Raw genomic sequence first — 18,353 nt, forward strand, 5'->3', positions numbered from 1 at the left:
GATGGTATGATCAGCAGTATCAATGCCATTGGGTGAGTCAAAAGAACAAAACAACAACAACAACAAAAAGCCGCACAATATTTTTCGGCCATCTAGGGCATCTTACGACGTCCTTCACCACTTTAAGTGCTGTGAGAGTAAATCTAAGAACATTTTCAACTGTTCCCTGACCAGTTTTGCCAGAACTTTGGGAAAGTACGCAAAATTTAGAGATTGGTCTGTAATTGTTGACATACTGACAGGTTACCACCTTTTCTGCAAGGGGAGAACAGGCTGCCCTACATACACAGGGAATCTTATGTTCAGAAATTGTTAGGTTAAAGATGTAACATATGGTCTGCTGTGTACGAAAACTTAATCTTCATAATTATGGACTGCTTCGCTCTATCACATTAAACCCCGATGAAATATGCTGAATTTTGTTACCAAAAGAGGATTAAAATTACGGGGAGGAGGAGTGTAAATACTTTCGCAAGGCGGTGTACTTTGCTTTTTTTTTTTTTTGCTCGACTGGTTTTTTTAATCTACCACTGACAGGCAGGCACGCTGAAAGGGTTAAGTCCTCCTCTGTCCCTCCCTCCTCTCTGCAGAGAAGAACAGGCGGAGTTACCTTCACACACAGTTGTTGTATTCAAGAGTACAGTCTCCGTGTGCGGACCGTGGGACACACCGAGAGCCAAAAAAAAAAAAAAAAAAAACGGCGCTAAACGGGTTGAACATGAGTCTTCGGACCTCAGACTGTGTGAGTTGGAAACTGGTCCCAGTACCGAACTGAAGCCCCCAGTAAGCGCCTCTCCAGCTCCAGATGGGAGGTTATTATGCCCGGGGTAAGCGGAGTAAGCGTGTCCGTGCGAAGTTTGTCTGAGGAGGAGAAATACCTCAGCAGCCGGATGGTGAGTAATATCAGAGCGAGTTTCTCTGCCCTGGCTTTTCTTTCAGCTGGTTGCGGTGTGTCAGAACCGAGCTTCTTCTACCCACGCGGTACCAGCGCTGCATTGTTGTCCGTTCGGCTCTCCGTCATGTGGGGCTAACAGCTGCGCCGCTTTAAAGCTCCACAGTTTCTCCAAACAAAGAGCTTCAAGTAACCCGGTTATGCATTTGGGCGGATATAATGGATGCAGAAGATGTGGTAGAACATGAAGCCTGTGGGTGTCTGCGAGCAAAATGCTGAGAGGAGGTGGGGGGGCCGGGGCGGATATATGGCCATGACAAGAAGCTGTCCAAATGATTAATGAAGTTCATTATTTTCCTTATGCGTTTTTATTATTTATGTCAAACGTAGAAAAAAAAAAACCCTATCCCTATATCTTCCTTTCACATCAGTCCCATATTGCATTTACATCTGGTAATTTTCCTAGATTTTTTTTTTTCACTTTTTAATAAATGATGAGTATCAAATGTAGCTGCTGTTTGTGTCTAGGCTCATTTTAGTTTCACCAAATGCAATTCAACTCAACAGTGGGTCAATCTGTGCTAACACAATAAACCTGAGTCATAAGCATCACAAAATCAGTCGTCTGAACAGAAAATAAAAGAGTTGAGTAATGTAATTACAAAGTGTTGCACTGGATTATGAAGGTTTCTGTTTTTTGTGGTCACTCGGTGAGTCAGTTTCAGGTTGTTTTTTAATTAGCCTCTTATCTCCTTCCCCACTAATCTCGAAGTGTCCAGTCATGTTGATAAAATAAAAAAAGAAAAGAAAGAAAGGAATCTCCAGGCCACCTCGCCAATTTAGTACTCCACGTAGTAAAACATATTGTAATATAAAAATTTTTAATGTAAAGAACCCAATAATATAATTATTTTTCCAATAACATGGAAAGGTTTTTGAACCAGTTGCATAACTGTTTGTCAAGTTCATCATTTATTATTATTTCATTTGATATACAACATCCTGCTTGTAGAAAATATTTATTGGCACCATATTTGACCAAATCTCATTATGGTGGACATGAATAGAATAAAGGACGTTATTTCAAATCAGAGGTTGTCTAAGCAGGTACTATGAATCCCCAAGCTGGGTGCGAATCGATGTCTGGCTGGTATGAAACGTTTGGTATAATAATTCACTCGCTTTTCTCAGCCTAATAAGTCGGATATGAAACAATAAGGAGACATCAAAGACGTGATTTGAGCAGTTCCTTAAACATATATTTCCTTTTTTCTCAGAAAAACCAACAACTTTTATTTATTACATAATCGTCTTATAGACTAGGTAGTACTGCAAAGTGCCATTACTACTGTAATGGTAAATTTGTGAATATGTGTGGTATAAATTGGTGTTTTCATATTTTAAACACTCTAATTACCCACAAATTGGGAAATCTTCTTTTAAATAGACACACTTCCAGTATATATTTATAAGTAAAGTTTCCAGTTTGTCTCCCTTTTCTTCCCCACTTCACTTTTCTTTAAAAAGAAAAAAAAAAGCAATAATCTGCACAATTAATAGCTCAATCTTTTTTTTTTTTTTTAAGATACCTCACATTTGAATACAGAAAGTCCCACAGAAACGGGGCTTGCTTCTCTGAAACATTTCCTGGTAGTAATGTTTGACAAGTTCAGAAGTTTCCTCATATTTCAGTGTGATCAGTTAAAGCATGACGTGAAGCAGGTTTTCCAGGTGGCCGGGACACAGAGAGAGGAGAGCATATGGGACTCTTGAATTACAAGGAAGTCTCCACCTGCAGCTGAACCAACCCTTACACCTGATCTGAGTCACCGTCAGGAGCCACACCAGTCTTTTGGGCTTGGTTGAAAAATATTAATAAGGAACCTCGTTGCAAAACATGGAAAAACTCTGATTAAATCGTGAAGTGTTTTCATTTTAAGTTTGACACCTTCACACTTAAAATGATCGCTCGGGATTTCTGAAGAGGGCTTCTGTCCAACATTTATAAGCAGTAAATATCTTACCTGCTGTAGAAAACGCGTCTTCATTTATTATGAATCCAGATTAAGTTGTTGGTGTGGCTGGAACTAGGTCCAAGAGGCCCGGCCCTTTGTAACAGCAGAATACCAGCAATTATAGGGTATTAACCAACAATTATTAATTAATACAGGTATAGAATGCTTTGTATGACACTTATTTCTTTGATTTTAATTCAGTTACTTAAAACAAAATATAGATCAGACTGCTGCAGAATTTAGTGGTAATGCAAAGAATATTATTATTATTACTCTATATTTTAGCCATAGTGCTCTTTATAACAACTTGAGCATCGCAAAGCTTATATTAGCTGCGGACAGAGATGCTGTTCATAGCTAGCTAAGTATAATTTTGAAACTTGGTGCTGCTCTGTGTTTTTTTTTTTTATGTCTGAAATTATTTTTACAAATAGGCAGATTTGTCTTTGTTGCAATTGAGGGGAAAATGTGGTAGCTTATATTCTGCCACCTGACTGTGTCTGGTCAGAAATAGGTTGGGGAGGGGTGTCTTGCTACATTACTTTGTTCCATACTGCCTTAGACGGCTCCAGACACTTTAGCCTTTTCTTTTGCCTTTCCTGAGAAAGAACCACAGCAGTCCAACTTAAAATGACAGCAGAGCTAACTTTTCCGAGAGGCTAACCTAGCATTAGCTTGCGTTCTCTCTGTTTTGATATGACTGGTTGATAAATTGGGTCATGACATGTTCCAGTAAATTGTGTGCAGAAAGATCTGTTTCTTATGTGTAGCACATTTCAGCCACAAGGCAGTTCACTGTGCTCTACAAGATGAAAAGATAAGATAATAAACTACTCATGACTTTTTATCAGAGACACACACACACACACACACACAAAATAAAATAAAATAGAAATCTGAACTATCTTTTTAAACGACCAGATGGCATTGTGGAAATATCAACAATTTAAAAATAATAGAGCAAAACATTTGCTTGCCTATCTACTTAGTTATCTCTTTCTCACATTCTGCTTGCTGCCGATGACACTCTAGGTTTGTTCCTCAAAAACCTGTTTTTCAGCAGATTTAGTAGGTCAGAGGTCACGCCATGAGTCATGATGTGGTTTCTAACTCCTCTTCTACATCAAGTAGAGGACACACGTTAACGTCTTTCTGAAACAATGCTCCAAACCTTTCTCAGGACAGGCGGGCCCGTTAGATTTTTCATGGTTAATTAGGCGCTTTAAGCCCTCAGCAGCCTTGATGTATCACCGGCTCCATTATTCATCCCATTTTTGAATCATTACACTGACTAACACCAGCATATTTACTGTAATTAGATCCCACTCGATACACAGCAAGCAGACACTGGTAGTGTTAATGGGTTATTGATTTAGTCCTGGACCAGCTTGTCTCTATGAGATAATAGTGAATGTGCCCTAAAGCGATTAAATCCCCTGATCTCATAGGGATGTTTCATTCAGGAAACCTTGTTGCTTATTTATTTATTTTGCTTTGAATGAGGGTCGTTGTTTGGCTTCATGCTGATGAAAGAATTCAAAGTTTGGACTACACAGGCAGCTGTGGGACGCAGTTGGGAGGAGGAGATGTTGGGGTCAGCTTTTGGACTAAAATGAAAGATGTGCCCCTTGTTGCTCTCTCTCCCTCTCTCTTTCTCTCTTGTCTTTGGTCCTCACTCCGTCTCTCTGTGTGAGTCTGTATCCATGAGGATCAGCTGGAGGGAATACCAATAAGCTGTGGAGGTTTCTTCCCCTCTGCGGTTCTGTTCTCCGCTGAAGGGACGGGTTTGTTCCGTCTCCGTGAGCGTGCCAGCTCCATTCCCCTTTCATGCTCATGTGGACTGCCCTCTACCAGAGGCCTGGCCTAATAGGTGCCCCCTTCATGTGCCACACATAAGGGTCTTGTTAGGCAGATCAGACGGCTTCGGGTCACCGCCGACACCTGTTCGGAGACCCGACCTGGTGGTTTCCAGAGAATACAGCTGCGACTGTGCGCAGACAGAAGCATAACTTCCTCATCGAGTGAACAGCGAGTGCAGCCTGTTTGCATTCGAAAATGTCTGGCTCTTTTAATGTTCTGAACGGAGGGGAGGGAAAGCGGGGTTAGCAAGGAGGTTGCTATGCGCTCTGCTAACCTGGACCAATATTTGTCCTACCAGTTTTTCAGTGAAACACCCTCTGCATACCAGTCTGTCTTAAATAATTTGTAAGCTCTCAGCCCTGCTCTGGTTCAGAGCTAGACCAATATGCTCTGGTCGTATTTTACAATGCTGCAGCTGCTTTTGCAAGAAAAATTGAACCACCAGCTACATCATTGATCCAGGAGGAGGAGGAGGAGGACATACTGCAGTGCAAGATAAGCAGCATCTGCAGGATTTTTATCGACTCCTGTGACTTTGCACAGATTTGGATGTATGTCTTGTGTTAAGATTGAGGCTCAGGCAGATGGATCTTTATTGTGCACAGAGGATTTAAGTGCGTCTTGACGTTTGGTTTGATATATGTAGGGCATTGTGAGTGACAAGGGGGTGGGGGATTTACCAGACTGAGGTATGGAAGAGCCACTCAGAGGTCACAAGGAGAGTCGAGTGAAGTGTGTCGGCATATATGATAGCGATTGTTGAGATATGAGCTGCTTAGCTTGTCTCGCTTATCTGCCTTGCTTCAGTTTTTCCCACTCCTGCGAATCTGTTTTTCATCTCCTTTGACTTGGGAATCAGGCGGTGGGTGAACATCTGGGGTGTAGATGTCAAAGAAATCACAATTCATGTTTCAGCCTGAGGGAACTCCCTCCTCCCACATATAAACCCTGACATTTGTTGTTACAAATCAAGAGGAAGAGATGCTACAATTAGCTAGCACGAGGTTCTAATGACGTCTTAACATTTTCTATTGGCTTCTGCTCAGGAACATATTTCAAAAGATTGCCTTTACATTGATTACTATTGTTAAAGCCCATGCAGTTATTCATAGTTCTGAGATAAATAATTGCACAGAACATTGTGCTTTTCTGCTGGTCATTATTTAGCTGGTTCATAGCAGGTGGTGTTTATTTTCTCAACATGATGATGAACATGAGCTTGTTTAAACTCTTGTTTCAGATATGTTTATGTCAAGTAATATCCAGTTTTTCCTGCTGTGCATTTTAACATACTGTAGCTCCTGTGACAATCATTTCTTCCAACAACTTAAAAAGAGTCGTTGGAAGAAATGATTGGTGGATCTCTGGTAGCCAAGGAATCACAGAAAAATACCTGACTAGTTTTGTGAAACTACTTTTTTAAATGTGCGCCAAATTATTGATGTTTGAGTTACTGACTGCCCATAGCAACAGGTGGAGGAGGGGCATTGATTCACGCTCCAAATGATCACAGTAAACCATTTACCATATTTTGTAATACATTACTAGAAGTTTAAACCGCATGAATGGAATGAGGGGAAGTTTTGATTGTTTTTGAAACCTGTGGCTTCTTAAACTCAGACACATGCACAAGCGCCTTGCATTGTTCAAAAACACAAAATGATTTTTGCCTCATTACTAACACCTGGTGTTAGTCAGTGACCTCTAAGGCCTTAAATTCCAGTCATGACGGTCTTAAAAAAGTCATAAATTTGAGTTGGTGAGGACGTTCTCCTCCTCATTACTTCATCAGTGGCCCCAGCCCTTCTGGACAGACCATTTTTCACCCTGCTGCCTCTAACTCTGTAAAGAAAGTGTGAAAAGTAGGGCAGCGCAGCATCAGATTTATGTGGATGTTTCCATCAGCGGGAGGCTACTTCATTTAAAGCCAAGCCAGTCATCCGGGGAGCAAATTCCCATCAGAGTGACTTTCACTCTTTAGTATCCAGCAGCGGCAATAGAAAGGGGTTCATTCAGTTGAAATACGGTTTCATCAAACCTCTCACCGGGAAGCCGGCTGATGTCATACTCGCTAGTGAGTTGTGGTTCATGAATGAAGCTGTGGGTTGTGTGTGATAATCCTGTTACGTTGATGAGGCCTCGTCTTGCCAAAGTCAGCCTTGGGTTTTTTTTGTCTCTCAGAGTATGCAGCCCTTGCCCTCAGCTGTGCAGCACAAATTCAGAGCTTGTGCTCTGGCTGCAGGGTAAATACACTAATCGACGCAAACACAATGCATCAATCTCCGTGTTTTAAATATGTGATCAAACCTTTGCGAAGAAGATGCGCGGACCGCTGCTGTTAATTTTTTTTACAAAGTAAGCACCAGATATATAGGTTGCCTAAGGGTAAAGTTTAGATCCAGTGCTTCAGGAAAAGCTTGTTTCCTCTTGTGCTGGGTTGCACAGGCAGTTTGTTGTGCTCATCATTTGTAAACCAAAAACACTTGGCAGCACAAGAGACCAACCATACCAGCCTGGTTCACACTTCCTCTTAAGGATAAAGATAGGCTTTTGTTCATATGGCAAACAAGTTTGACGATAGGGCAGCGTTTGGTATGTGTGTGTGTGGCTTAGGTAATCTCTACAAGCCGCACGCTGGACAGAGCTGGACTGTGATTGGACACAGGGCTCCTCGGACTGTACGCACGTCAATCCATATGTATCGAGCTCGGTCAGAGACTCAGCTGAGGTGGGACATGACAAAGTGGCTTTTTTTCCCTCCGCACAAAAAGAGTTCTGTGTCCAAGGAGGGCAGATGGGAGGGTGGGACGAGGACAGGCGCTGAAATGTCCCCCCCCCACGCCCACCAGCAGGCTTGAAGATATGAACATTGGCCACTCTGTGCAGCTGGCACACATAAAGAAGTTACAGCTGAGTCTGCATGGTGCAACCTAAGGAGTCTGACATCAGCTCTGAGCTGGGATGAGATTTGTACAGCATGATAATGTTAAGAGAAACATAATCTGGTTGCTTCTATTTAAACCAGAAAAGCTACAAGTTTATTTATTTATTTTTTTAAAATCTTGATACCAGTTACCGACCCATGCCTGCATGACACTAACATTAAAAAACTTTACATTTTTGTCCTTGAGTTTACTTCTTTGATAATAGTTGAGAAATCTTAAATGGCTCCTGAATTACCAAACATATTGCGTATTGAAACAGGGGCAGGTTTATGAAAAACTAATGGGAATGATGACAACTTGTGCTGCCATTTCAGAAGTACATCACCTGAAAAATCTGTTTGCGTTCATATCTATTAGAGACTATGGAAAATATTTAGCTAAAGTTCTCCCAAAAATTTAATGAGATCTGAGGGACAACACTGGACTGAAATTTGCAGTTTTGTCAAAAAAGCTTTTGTCTGTGTAAAATGCCAATATTCATAGTATAGTTTGCCAAGTAATTGGAATCTGCATGGATAACTGGATCAAACTTCAGTCCAGATGTGTGAGGAAGCAGCTTTCTGTTTCAGTCTGAGGATTTGTTCGGTCTGTGTCGGCACACATCTAGTTATAATTCATCCACTTCGGGGCTAAGCCTCCGCTCATTTCCTCATGACTGTCATGTGTTCGTTAACGTCAGAATGTGCAGATCCGTTGCTCAAATGTGAAGCTCGCAGTATGTGACCAGTCCATGGCGATGTTGCAATGCTAAGCAGGATTGTGGGCCTAACGCCTCTTAATTCAGCTGAGATCTGTTTATTTGCTTGAATAACGGCGTTATATTTGCCAGGGATTAGCGCAGCTTCGTACCACCCATGGTGCTCGTTGTACAACACTTTGCTGTTTTAGTTTTTAACAGCTTGCACTTCCTGTCATAACACCAGCGTTGAGCCTGTGCTCAGATCTTTAGATGCCACACCAAGCTGCTGTTGCCGTTTCACTGCGCTGGAAGTTAATTTCCCCACCACTCCTTTACGAAAAGCAAAAGCACATTTCAGAAACCCAATAAAAGTCAAACTTTACTTCTTCTCTGCAGTTTCCTCTTCTTCAAGCAGCCTTTGGTTTCCTGTCATTATTAAACTCACTCTTATGTCTCTTAGCGTCGCTCTTTTACTTCCTCAGAATGAGCAGCCGAGAAGCCTTGGTTCTCTTCTGGTCACTGAACTTTTGACTCAGTGACAAAGTGAGTGCAGTCCTTGTGGGGAGAAACGCTAATTAACTGTAAAAGGAGGGAAGGCTGCATCTGGGACAGGAATTTTCTGAGCCCCGTGGCTTTTGCGTTGCGTTACGACTGACCTACATTACATGCCCATGCTTCTTTGAAACACATTTCATAGAGGCAATCTGAATAATGTCGTCTGCATTTTACAGCATAAACAAATGGGATTACACACACTGGCTCGTAAAAAGGAGCAGATGTGCCAAATAAGAGCATTACAGACACACCCAGATGGTATCACAGTGTCAGCAGTGCAATAGCGTGCAAATGCTATTTGGAGGTTCACACTCGAGCATTGAAGGGCGTTGGAGAACATAGAGAAGCATCGGTAAAATAAAAACTTACTCATTGGAACCAGTGGCACCTACTCACAAATTAAAAGTCTAACATGAACAGTTGGGCACATTGGGATTCATGTACAATTAGCAGGATAGAGATTTATTTTATTTTTTATTTTTATTTTTTTAACTTTTAAAAGTGTTTTAATGTACTAAGGGTCTTTCCACACCTGGTGGACTGGGTTCGACTGGGGATCAAAAGTGCAACATTTGTTGTATTTTCAGTTGGTTTGGTTCACTTTCATACTGCATTGTGTCAAACTATCTGAACCTTTTGTAAAACCTGTTCATCCCCTTCCCTGTGGTGGCACTGTGCCAAGTACCACTGGAGAAAACGACACAAAAACCTCCAGAGAAGACATGAGGACATGTCTTTTTCGCAAATTGTAAACAAAACTGGAGTAGCGTCAGATTTTAGCAGATGCAGGATTTCTCCTTGGTGAAAGATCAGAAGCCACGATTGATCTAGAGTTCGATTAAAGCGGCTGGTGTGAATGCACCGTAAGTTTAATTTAACTATGCCGGCTGATATTTTGGGAAATCAGCGATTGGCCAATACTTGCATGAGAAACCAATCTTATCTACCTCTGCAAAGGTCTGAAAATCAGCCACTGAAAGAAGACTGACTGACTGACCCGTCCTCCAAGTCACATCTGCCCGTGTACAATTAGCACCAGTCGGTACACTTTTGCCAACTCGGCGACTGTGTTGCAATACGTAGAGACTTTTCAGACAACAAATTTGGTGTTGTTGGGTCAGGCTTTTTAAAAATCGATCACGAGTCAGAAAACTGCAATAAATGCAACCTTAGAGTATAATTAAGATTATTTATTTTTTCTATACAAGTTAGAAACAGAAGGATTTTACAGGACTTTCCATGTGTGGTTGCAAAACCTGCAAAGAATTGCATCATTTATGAAGTAATAGCCATACCCTGTGAGCTGTCGGCGCATGAGATTGTTCTTTCATTTCCTCCTGGATGGACACTTTTGCTGATGAGACACATTTCAGTTGCAGAACATCTTCTCTGTAAGCGCATCAGTCCGTAATAGAGCTTCTCCTTTTTGTTTGCACCGCAGGACCGGAATACGGAGGCCAGTTTCCTCGGCCTGCCTCTGTCGATGCGTCGGGGTTCTTCGGACAACAACCTGGACCTGGACCTCAACAACGGGAGCCCCCGCCAGGTTCTCGTCTCGGAGGTCCACCGGAGTCGCTCCTGCCTGGACAGCCTCCAGCAGAAGATCTTGAAAGTCACGGAGCAGCTGAAGATTGAGAAGGCTGCCAGAGACGAGAATGTGGTGGAGTATCTGAAGCTGGTGAACAGCGTGGACAAGCAGCAGCTGGGGCGCATCAAGCAGGTGTTCGAGAAGAAGAACAACAAGTCGTCACAGAACATCGCGCAGATGCAGAAGAAGCTGGAGCAGTACCATCGGAAGATGAAGGACAGCGAGGTCCTCCAAAGCCCGCCGCCCCGGCCTCCCTCGGCCAAACGCAGCACCATACCCAGGGAGTCGCCTCGACAGCTGAGGGACATGACCAGCAGTGGGCGCCACCCGACCATGGACAAGATCAAAACCATCGGGCCCGGCGTTTCTCTCTCCCCTCCTTTCTTCTTCAGCAAGCCCAGGGAGTTCGCCAACCTCATCCGGAACAAGTTTGGCAGCGCCGACAACATCGCTCAGCTCAAAAGCAACCTGGACGCGTCGTCCGACGGCGCAGGGAAGGTGCTGAGCAGCAGCACGTCTTTGGTGAGCAAGGCCAAGTATCCCAGCGACGACGAATGCTCCTCAATTTCGGCAGACAGCAACGGGAACCACGGTGCGGGCGGAGCCGTGGTGGGGCAGGGGCAGCAGCCCGGGGGAGACGGCCACGGCAGGTTGGAGCTGTTCTACGAGGAGGTGAGAGAGATAAAAGAGGTCCAGAGCCAGCTGGAGGAAGACATGGACGAGATTAAAGAGCAGTTCAAGAGGGAGTACAGTATTCTGAGCCAAACACTACAAGAGGAGAGGTACAGGTGAGTTGTTTACCACTTCCTGATCAGAGTTCAGCAACAGACCTGATTTGTTCCAGTTTTTTTTTTTTTTAATATATAAACCCAAGTTTTTTGGGGGGAAATGTGAAAAGGCACAGACACAGTTTCTTTATAGAGTGGATAATTTTGTATGAATATGGAACCTGATTTAATTTAAAGTTTTTTCCAGGTTTGAAGATGATGAAATTAGAGACTTCAATCCATATCCCATCATTTCGGATTCATCCAATATTCATTCTGTCTTTATGCGTGTCATTTGTGTGCTCTATATTTAAGGGCCAATCACTGTAGAAGTACATGATATAAATTCATTCAAAATTGAGAACTTGAGCACTTGAAGGGTTTAAGATGAGGAATCGTAAACTCCTCCCAAGCATATTTTTTTTTAATGTAGCAAAAATAGTTTCTTCAATCCGTATTTCTGCGTTCTGATTGGCAGGTATGCGCATCTGGAGGACCAGCTGAACGACCTGACAGAACTTCATCAAAATGAGATGGCAAATCTGAAGCAGGAGCTGGCCAGCGTCGAGGAGCGGGTGGCCTACCAGGCCCAGGAAAGAGCCCGGGACATACAGGTTCGTACGGGTCAAATACATTTTAATGATGCTTAAATCTAAGCGGGAACCTGCAAAAAGTACACAGTATTTATTGCAGTCTTTTTCTGACTTTTCAGAACTCTCTTATTTGTTCAGTGTGATATCTCTTAGATGGCTCTTAAGACGTGAAGTCAAATCTGAAGTTATAATTTGGATCTAGATGTAAGATTAAATCCAGCTTAGCCTTTGGGAATCAGGAATCAAAACAAACAAAAAAAGACGCGGCGGCCATGTTAGTTTTTAAGGTTGATGCGAAACCTCAAGAAGAGTGACTTCATGTTCATCTTTATTTTTTTTTCTAGTTAAAAGTTAGATTGAAAAACTTACGTCAAACTTTCAAAGAAAATAATTTTTTCCCCCTTTTTCTGAGACAAACCCTGGAAGTGGAAAAAGTCCAAATCCTTTTGCAATTTTAATTGTCTTGTCAGTATGGAGGTACTTGGAAAAAGTATTTAGTGAGCTCAAGTGATAACCCTAAACTTTATATTTTTTGACGACTTCTGTATTTCCTGATATTCCTTTTTCTTTATCACTCTCTCAGCCGGTGTTTTAAAAACATTTAGGCTTTCTTGAATCCTAACTACCCAAATCAATTTGGTAAGATCCAAACTAACCCAGTTAGGCCTTAAAAGATCCACTACTTTCTCACATTAGTTTCAAAGCTTTTGCAGTTCCTTATTTACAATAGTTATAAGTGTCTGTTTATAACATTTAATTTGTTTAAATTATTTCCATGCTTATTGAATCATCCTTTTAAGTTTTTTGAACACATTGTTGGGAGTCAGATCAAAAATTTATGTTCTGCTGCTGTACAATCTCTGAAGAAATCCTCTAATAGATACAACAGCCCTGTGTTGCATTCAGTTATTTTCTGCTAGCTGAGCTTGACTGAGATGCTACATTTCAAACATTTGTGGCCAGATATTCTTCCAACGTCATAGTTTAAAAAAAACAACAAAAAAACAACAATTTATAAAGTCATTTGATGATTAGAACGTCACCCAAACTGAGAAGCCTTCTGACTGACAGCGTCTCTCCCTGCGTGTCTCAGGAGGCCCTGGAGTCGTGTCAGACTCGCGTCTCCAAGCTGGAGCTCCAGCAGCAGCACCAGCAGCAAACGGTGCAGCTCGAGAGCCCGGACGCTCGGGTCTTACTGGGGAAGAGCATCAACATCATGCTGGCCATCATCACCGTCATCCTGGTGTGCGTCTCCACCGCTGCCAAGTTCGCCGCGCCACTGATGAAGAGCCGGTATCACATGGCCGCGACGCTGCTGGGCGTGTGCTTTCTGACCGTGTTCTGGAAGAACTGGGACCATTTACAGTATGCCATAGACAGACTGCTGGTGCCCGATTAACAACGAGAAGATCGCTCTGAAACTCTGATTAACTTAATCACCTTTAGTTGCAATAGGTGTCTAAGAAGGTTGGTTGTACAATCTTCAAAAGACGCGATCACCGTCATTTTTAGAGGTTTGCGTTTTTAAAGACCGACTTAAATTTAATTTCTTTTTTTGTTTGTTTGAATGGAATTTGAATGTGTCTAGCTCTGCTAAACAAAATACTATTTTTATGTTTTAGTCAATTTTGCTACTTTCTCATTCAAATTTTCACAAAATATTTTAGGTCAAAGCCAGAATTAAACAAGGTGGAAAAGTTTGTTTACTGAAGAAAAATGCAGCCCATTCCATCCCATTTTGTTGCAGTCGGATTGTCACACACTCAGGAACAAGACATTACTAATACTAATAGTCACTTTTTGGTCTAAAGGAGTGGTTGGGCAAAAATACTCTTCCTTTGTTTTTGGTAAGTTCTTAGCTTAAGCATTAAGACACCAACAAGGATCCTTCTCAGACTCACAAACTAGATTCTACCCCAAATTGCAAACTAGAACCAAAATTCCTCTATTTCTAGAGGTTTGTTCAGAAAATACTTTAAAAATACACCTTTTTGCTTTCTCTCAGCTGCTAACGCACCACTAGCAGCAAGTAAGATTAATTTTGCATCACATTAGTCATGGTTTGCTATTTTGATCATGTCAATTAAGACAAAAAAAAATGCTCCCTAAAATATACAAACTGTAACAACCAAATTCGGACGGGTTTGGTTTCCAGGTATTTCTTATATTCACTTGCCTCTACTTACCTCTAATTCTCTATGCAGGTCAGCAGTTAGCTGAGCTTCTAATTTGACTGTTACATAGGAGATGTTGTAAAAATATGGAAAAAGTCTGCATTTTAGCACTATTTTAGAACTATTTTAGAATTTCTGAACTAGACGTTTTCACCTATTTTAAATATTTGTTAGCTAAGCAATTAGACTTCTGTCTTTGAAAATTTTTAAATAAGCTGTTTAAAGGAGGAAGAGATCATTTATAGTTTATTTTTATCTTAAAACGAAATTGGAAACTTGCACAAATACACCTACCTGCTTCCTTCTTGCTGGTAACCTAAACATAGCTTAGTATCAAATTTGAAACACAATGCTCAACTAACTAAGATAAACAAACACATTGAGATCCTTAAATGAGTTGCTGTTCAAATTCAGCAAGCCAACATAAAAACATATTGTTTGCCGACACGTTTAAAATGCACTTACTTGCTTGTTAGCTTGTGCTAATAGCTACTTAGCTAAGTTTTGCCAACAAAATCCCATCAAATTGCTAAGCTAACCTCATTTGAAAGACTCAAAAGACATGTTCTCCAAAATATGCGAAGTAGAAACACGGGCTCTCAACTTTGAAGCTTGGTTTGCAGATTTTGTTGCGTTTGCAGTCAGAGCTACGCTACCAGACTGTTGCGTTCCCAAATATCGAACTTTTCCACTTAAGGGAGAAACTACAGACTAAAGCTAATGCGTCTGTTCATCATTCTTAGTCTCTTTTACCGTTTGTGTTGTGTTCATCTCTCTCATTTAACTGTTGTTTAATGTGCAATATATTTGATTTCTTGGAGCACTGTTTATTTTTTATTTTTTTTTTTTTTAATTCTTAAAGGAGTGAGCGTTTTACATTACTGATTCACAGCAGTGACCGGGGTTTATTGCTGAAGAAACGTGTAAAGAAGTTGTCATCAGTGCTGACATGAGAGATCCATAAACATCTAACCCACTGCTGAACTCTGATAAAACCAGCCGTCTCCTCTCTTAAAGGCCAAAAATCAATGGAGCTGCATTATCTTGCTGGTCGCCTGGTAACAACAACACACCAGTTCTCCAGTGCAGCCACACACACACACACACACACAAATGCACAAAAAGGCACAAACACACATCTTGTTGCTTATTTTTTTTATGTTATAAAAGTCTTAAGCGCTTACCCAGTTTCATTACTCTGTTTTCTAATAATGTGATGTGGAGCGGGTGGATTATACTGTGAGATGGGGCTTTTTTTTTCTTACAACTAAGGGCAGTTCTTTTTAATAAACTGCCTTGAGTTTCGGAGGAAAACGTCACTGTGTTTTGTGATTAACTACAAGCCAGTCTTTTTGGAATCACTAATGTAATATTTTATGTTTTATCTAATGAGCATCGTCTAAGAAGGACAGCACATAAATGTATAAGGACCACTGATGATGTTTCTAAATCCGTAGTAGTACAGTTTTTGTCACGGTTTGTTGCACCTTTTTGTTTTTGTAGATTAAATTTGTTCTTCTTGGTTTTTTTTTTTGTTTTTTCTTTTGACACATTTGAGGAAGTTTCTCCATGATCTCGTTTACATTCTATATTTTCCTCCGGTGCACTATGTGGTCAATCAGTTGTATGTTTATGCATTCTGTGCCTTTGTCTGATCATTTCTGTTAAATTAAACAAACCTTTTTAATCAACATGTTTGACAGATTTAAACTGCTGTGCGAAACCTGTCTTTTTATTATTTATTTTTTTCTGCAGAATTGCATGATTGGGATTCTTCTACTGGTATTCTACTATTTTTGCACAGAGAGTTGGGAAATGCCACCAGACAATTAGGCTTTGCATGTCTTTATTTTGTTGTTCTAGAGAGGGAAGTGGAGGAAAGTTCAAAATTTGCATAGTCAGTTTCAGGAAAGGATCTATTTGAGTATTTTCTGCATCGATTAACTTGCAGGTTTTGTCTTTTCAACCTTTATTTCCCTGGGGGATTATTGCAGCAGGAGTCTGATATTACTGCAACCACACTGAAGTTGTTCAGCTTGCTTTACAAACACCCTCCATTAGCCCCTTACTACAAACAGTGAGAATTTCAGGAAGACCTAAATTAATGAGAAATGATGTATTTAATTTGGGTCGACTGGGTGGACATCAGAAGGTTGGGGCGCTTGACAAAAGATAATTGAGGCTTAATATCTAAATTTGCATGGAAAAAAACAAGAATTTATCCTTCAGGGCATAGAAAACAGATTTTTTTTATGATACAAGTTTACAAAACCAACCATACATACAGATGATTTAGGGAATAAACGAGACTTGTTGGAGAAAGAGTCTCAGTGGAACAAAGTCTTGTTTTTATTATGTTTTTGAAAGACCAAGTGAACCATTAGATAATCCCAAGGTAAGTGGTGGGAGAAAAAGACAGATATGAGGGTGCAGGTAAAAAAAAAAATATTCAAAACATTCTGGGAATGTTTCTTTAAAGGTTCCTTAAAACCACAAAACTGAGGCAAATGTTTTCTCTTGCTTTCATAATATAGTATTTAGATAGCATCGTTTTTACAAAAAAAAATGTACACGTTGGACATGAAAGCTTTCTGGAAAAATGAAAAGAAAATCCTTGTGTTCATTATACTTTTAATTTTATGGGTAAAAAATATGAGTTATAAAAATGATGGGAAGATTTTGAATTTGAAAAAAAAAAATCCAAACATTTTAAGAACTGCTGAAAAATTCAGTTCAAAGAGGCTTCCTTGACTGCAGCTAAAGAATCTTACAATGAACAACAGTAGTTGATGATGTGCAAAATCTTAAATACAAGTAGGCATTTAACATATGAACAATCAACACTAAATGTTAGGCTCCTGGTAGTGTATCATTTTACGACCACTCAATCTTTCTGAGATGGATGAAAAAAACTGAATAAGTAAACAATACAAACTCTGAGTTAGCAATTGGTAGTAGTGTACCGCAATAGTGCTTGCAGTTTCCTGATACGACCACTGGGGGGCGTAGATGTTTCACAGTTGATCTGACTGGACTCAGAACAGCTGCAGAATACTGACTTCATCCTACCAAAGTGGTTCAAGCGTGCTTTCCTTTTCTTTCTTTTTTTATATGACAAATTGATTTCTCTTTGACAGAGTCTGTGCTTTATAAAAAAAAAAAGAAGAAAGAAAACATTACAACCAAGGAGAATTCCTGCAGCGAGAATCTCGACTTACTGTTGCTGTGCATAAAAATCTGGCTACATTTTCCCCATCCAGTCCATTGATGTCAAACCTGAGAGTCGGTGTTAAAGGTTGCGTTGACAGCTGTGATCAAGAATGCTTTCCGTAGCACGATGAACGTGTGATGCAGCGGGTTGATTTAGCTTCCCGGAGGGCAGACGATTAGGGACGCATTCAGTTCCAATTAAATCAACTTTAAAGACTGAGTTTGGTGTCGTCAAGCAGCTGGTGTGGTCAGCAGTGTCACAGTTATGGCTCAGACAAATGGAAAATACAAACAGCTGGATTTTTAGACCACTGTGGTGAAGACTTTGGAAACCAGAGAGAAACACTAAGCAACTCTGGACTTTCCAATGCTGCTGACAGATCTAAAAATAAAGCTGACTTGTTCTGATAAAGCACACTTTCAGGGCATATCACAATGGCTCCGTCCTGTAATCTCTGCTGCCTCTGAAAATTGATAAGGTGATAAAACAATGGACGCTCTTCCCATAGTAACTGCTGTAGTTAAAGCTGCTGGAGGTGCACTGTTCCCTGCACAGCACCGATGCACAAAGAGGCTTTTCACGGATGAGTCATCAGAAGGGAACCTGTAACCTCAATGCTAAGTTCAACTACAAAGTGACAGCATTATACACATATATAATAGACCCAAGGTGTAGGTTGTGCAAGGAGGCCCCTCAGACAGCAGGGTGCAAGATGCTGGCAGGGAAAGCGTACATGGAACGACATAACCAAGTGGCAGGCATAGTGTACAGGAACATCTGTGCAGAATATGGACTGGAAGCCCCGAGGTCAAAATGGGGAACACCCCCAAAGGTGGTGGAGAATGACCGAGCTAAGATCCTGTGGGACTTCCAGATCCAGACAGACAAGATGGTAATGGCGAACCAACCGGACATTGTGGTGGTGGATAAAGAACAGAGGAAAGCCATTGTGGTGGATATAGCAATACAAAGTAACTACAACATCAGGAAAAAGGAGCACGAGAAACTGGAGAAATACCAGGGCCTCAGAGAGGAACTGGAGAAGGCCTGGAAGGTAAAGACCACAGTGGTGCC

The 18,353-nt window shown here is 41.1% G+C and overlaps 1 protein-coding gene across 1 annotated transcript; it reads left to right on the top strand.

The window, feature by feature from the left end:
• The first annotated feature begins 576 nt into the window (after nucleotides 1-576).
• Nucleotides 577-15,759, top strand: LOC106947963 (transmembrane and coiled-coil domains protein 3-like). Its single transcript, XM_015033339.1, has 4 exons — nucleotides 577-893; nucleotides 10,388-11,322; nucleotides 11,780-11,915; nucleotides 12,988-15,759. The coding sequence occupies exons 1-4, from the start codon at nucleotides 819-821 to the stop codon at nucleotides 13,291-13,293; spliced, it is 1,452 nt and encodes a 483-aa protein (XP_014888825.1). The 5' UTR covers nucleotides 577-818; the 3' UTR covers nucleotides 13,294-15,759.
• The last annotated feature ends 2,594 nt before the right edge of the window (nucleotides 15,760-18,353 follow it).

The sequence above is a fragment of the Poecilia latipinna genome, unplaced genomic scaffold (assembly GCF_001443285.1).
Source record: "Poecilia latipinna isolate Pla-1442-1.1 unplaced genomic scaffold, P_latipinna-1.0 Scaffold265, whole genome shotgun sequence".
NCBI lineage: Eukaryota > Metazoa > Chordata > Actinopteri > Cyprinodontiformes > Poeciliidae > Poecilia > Poecilia latipinna.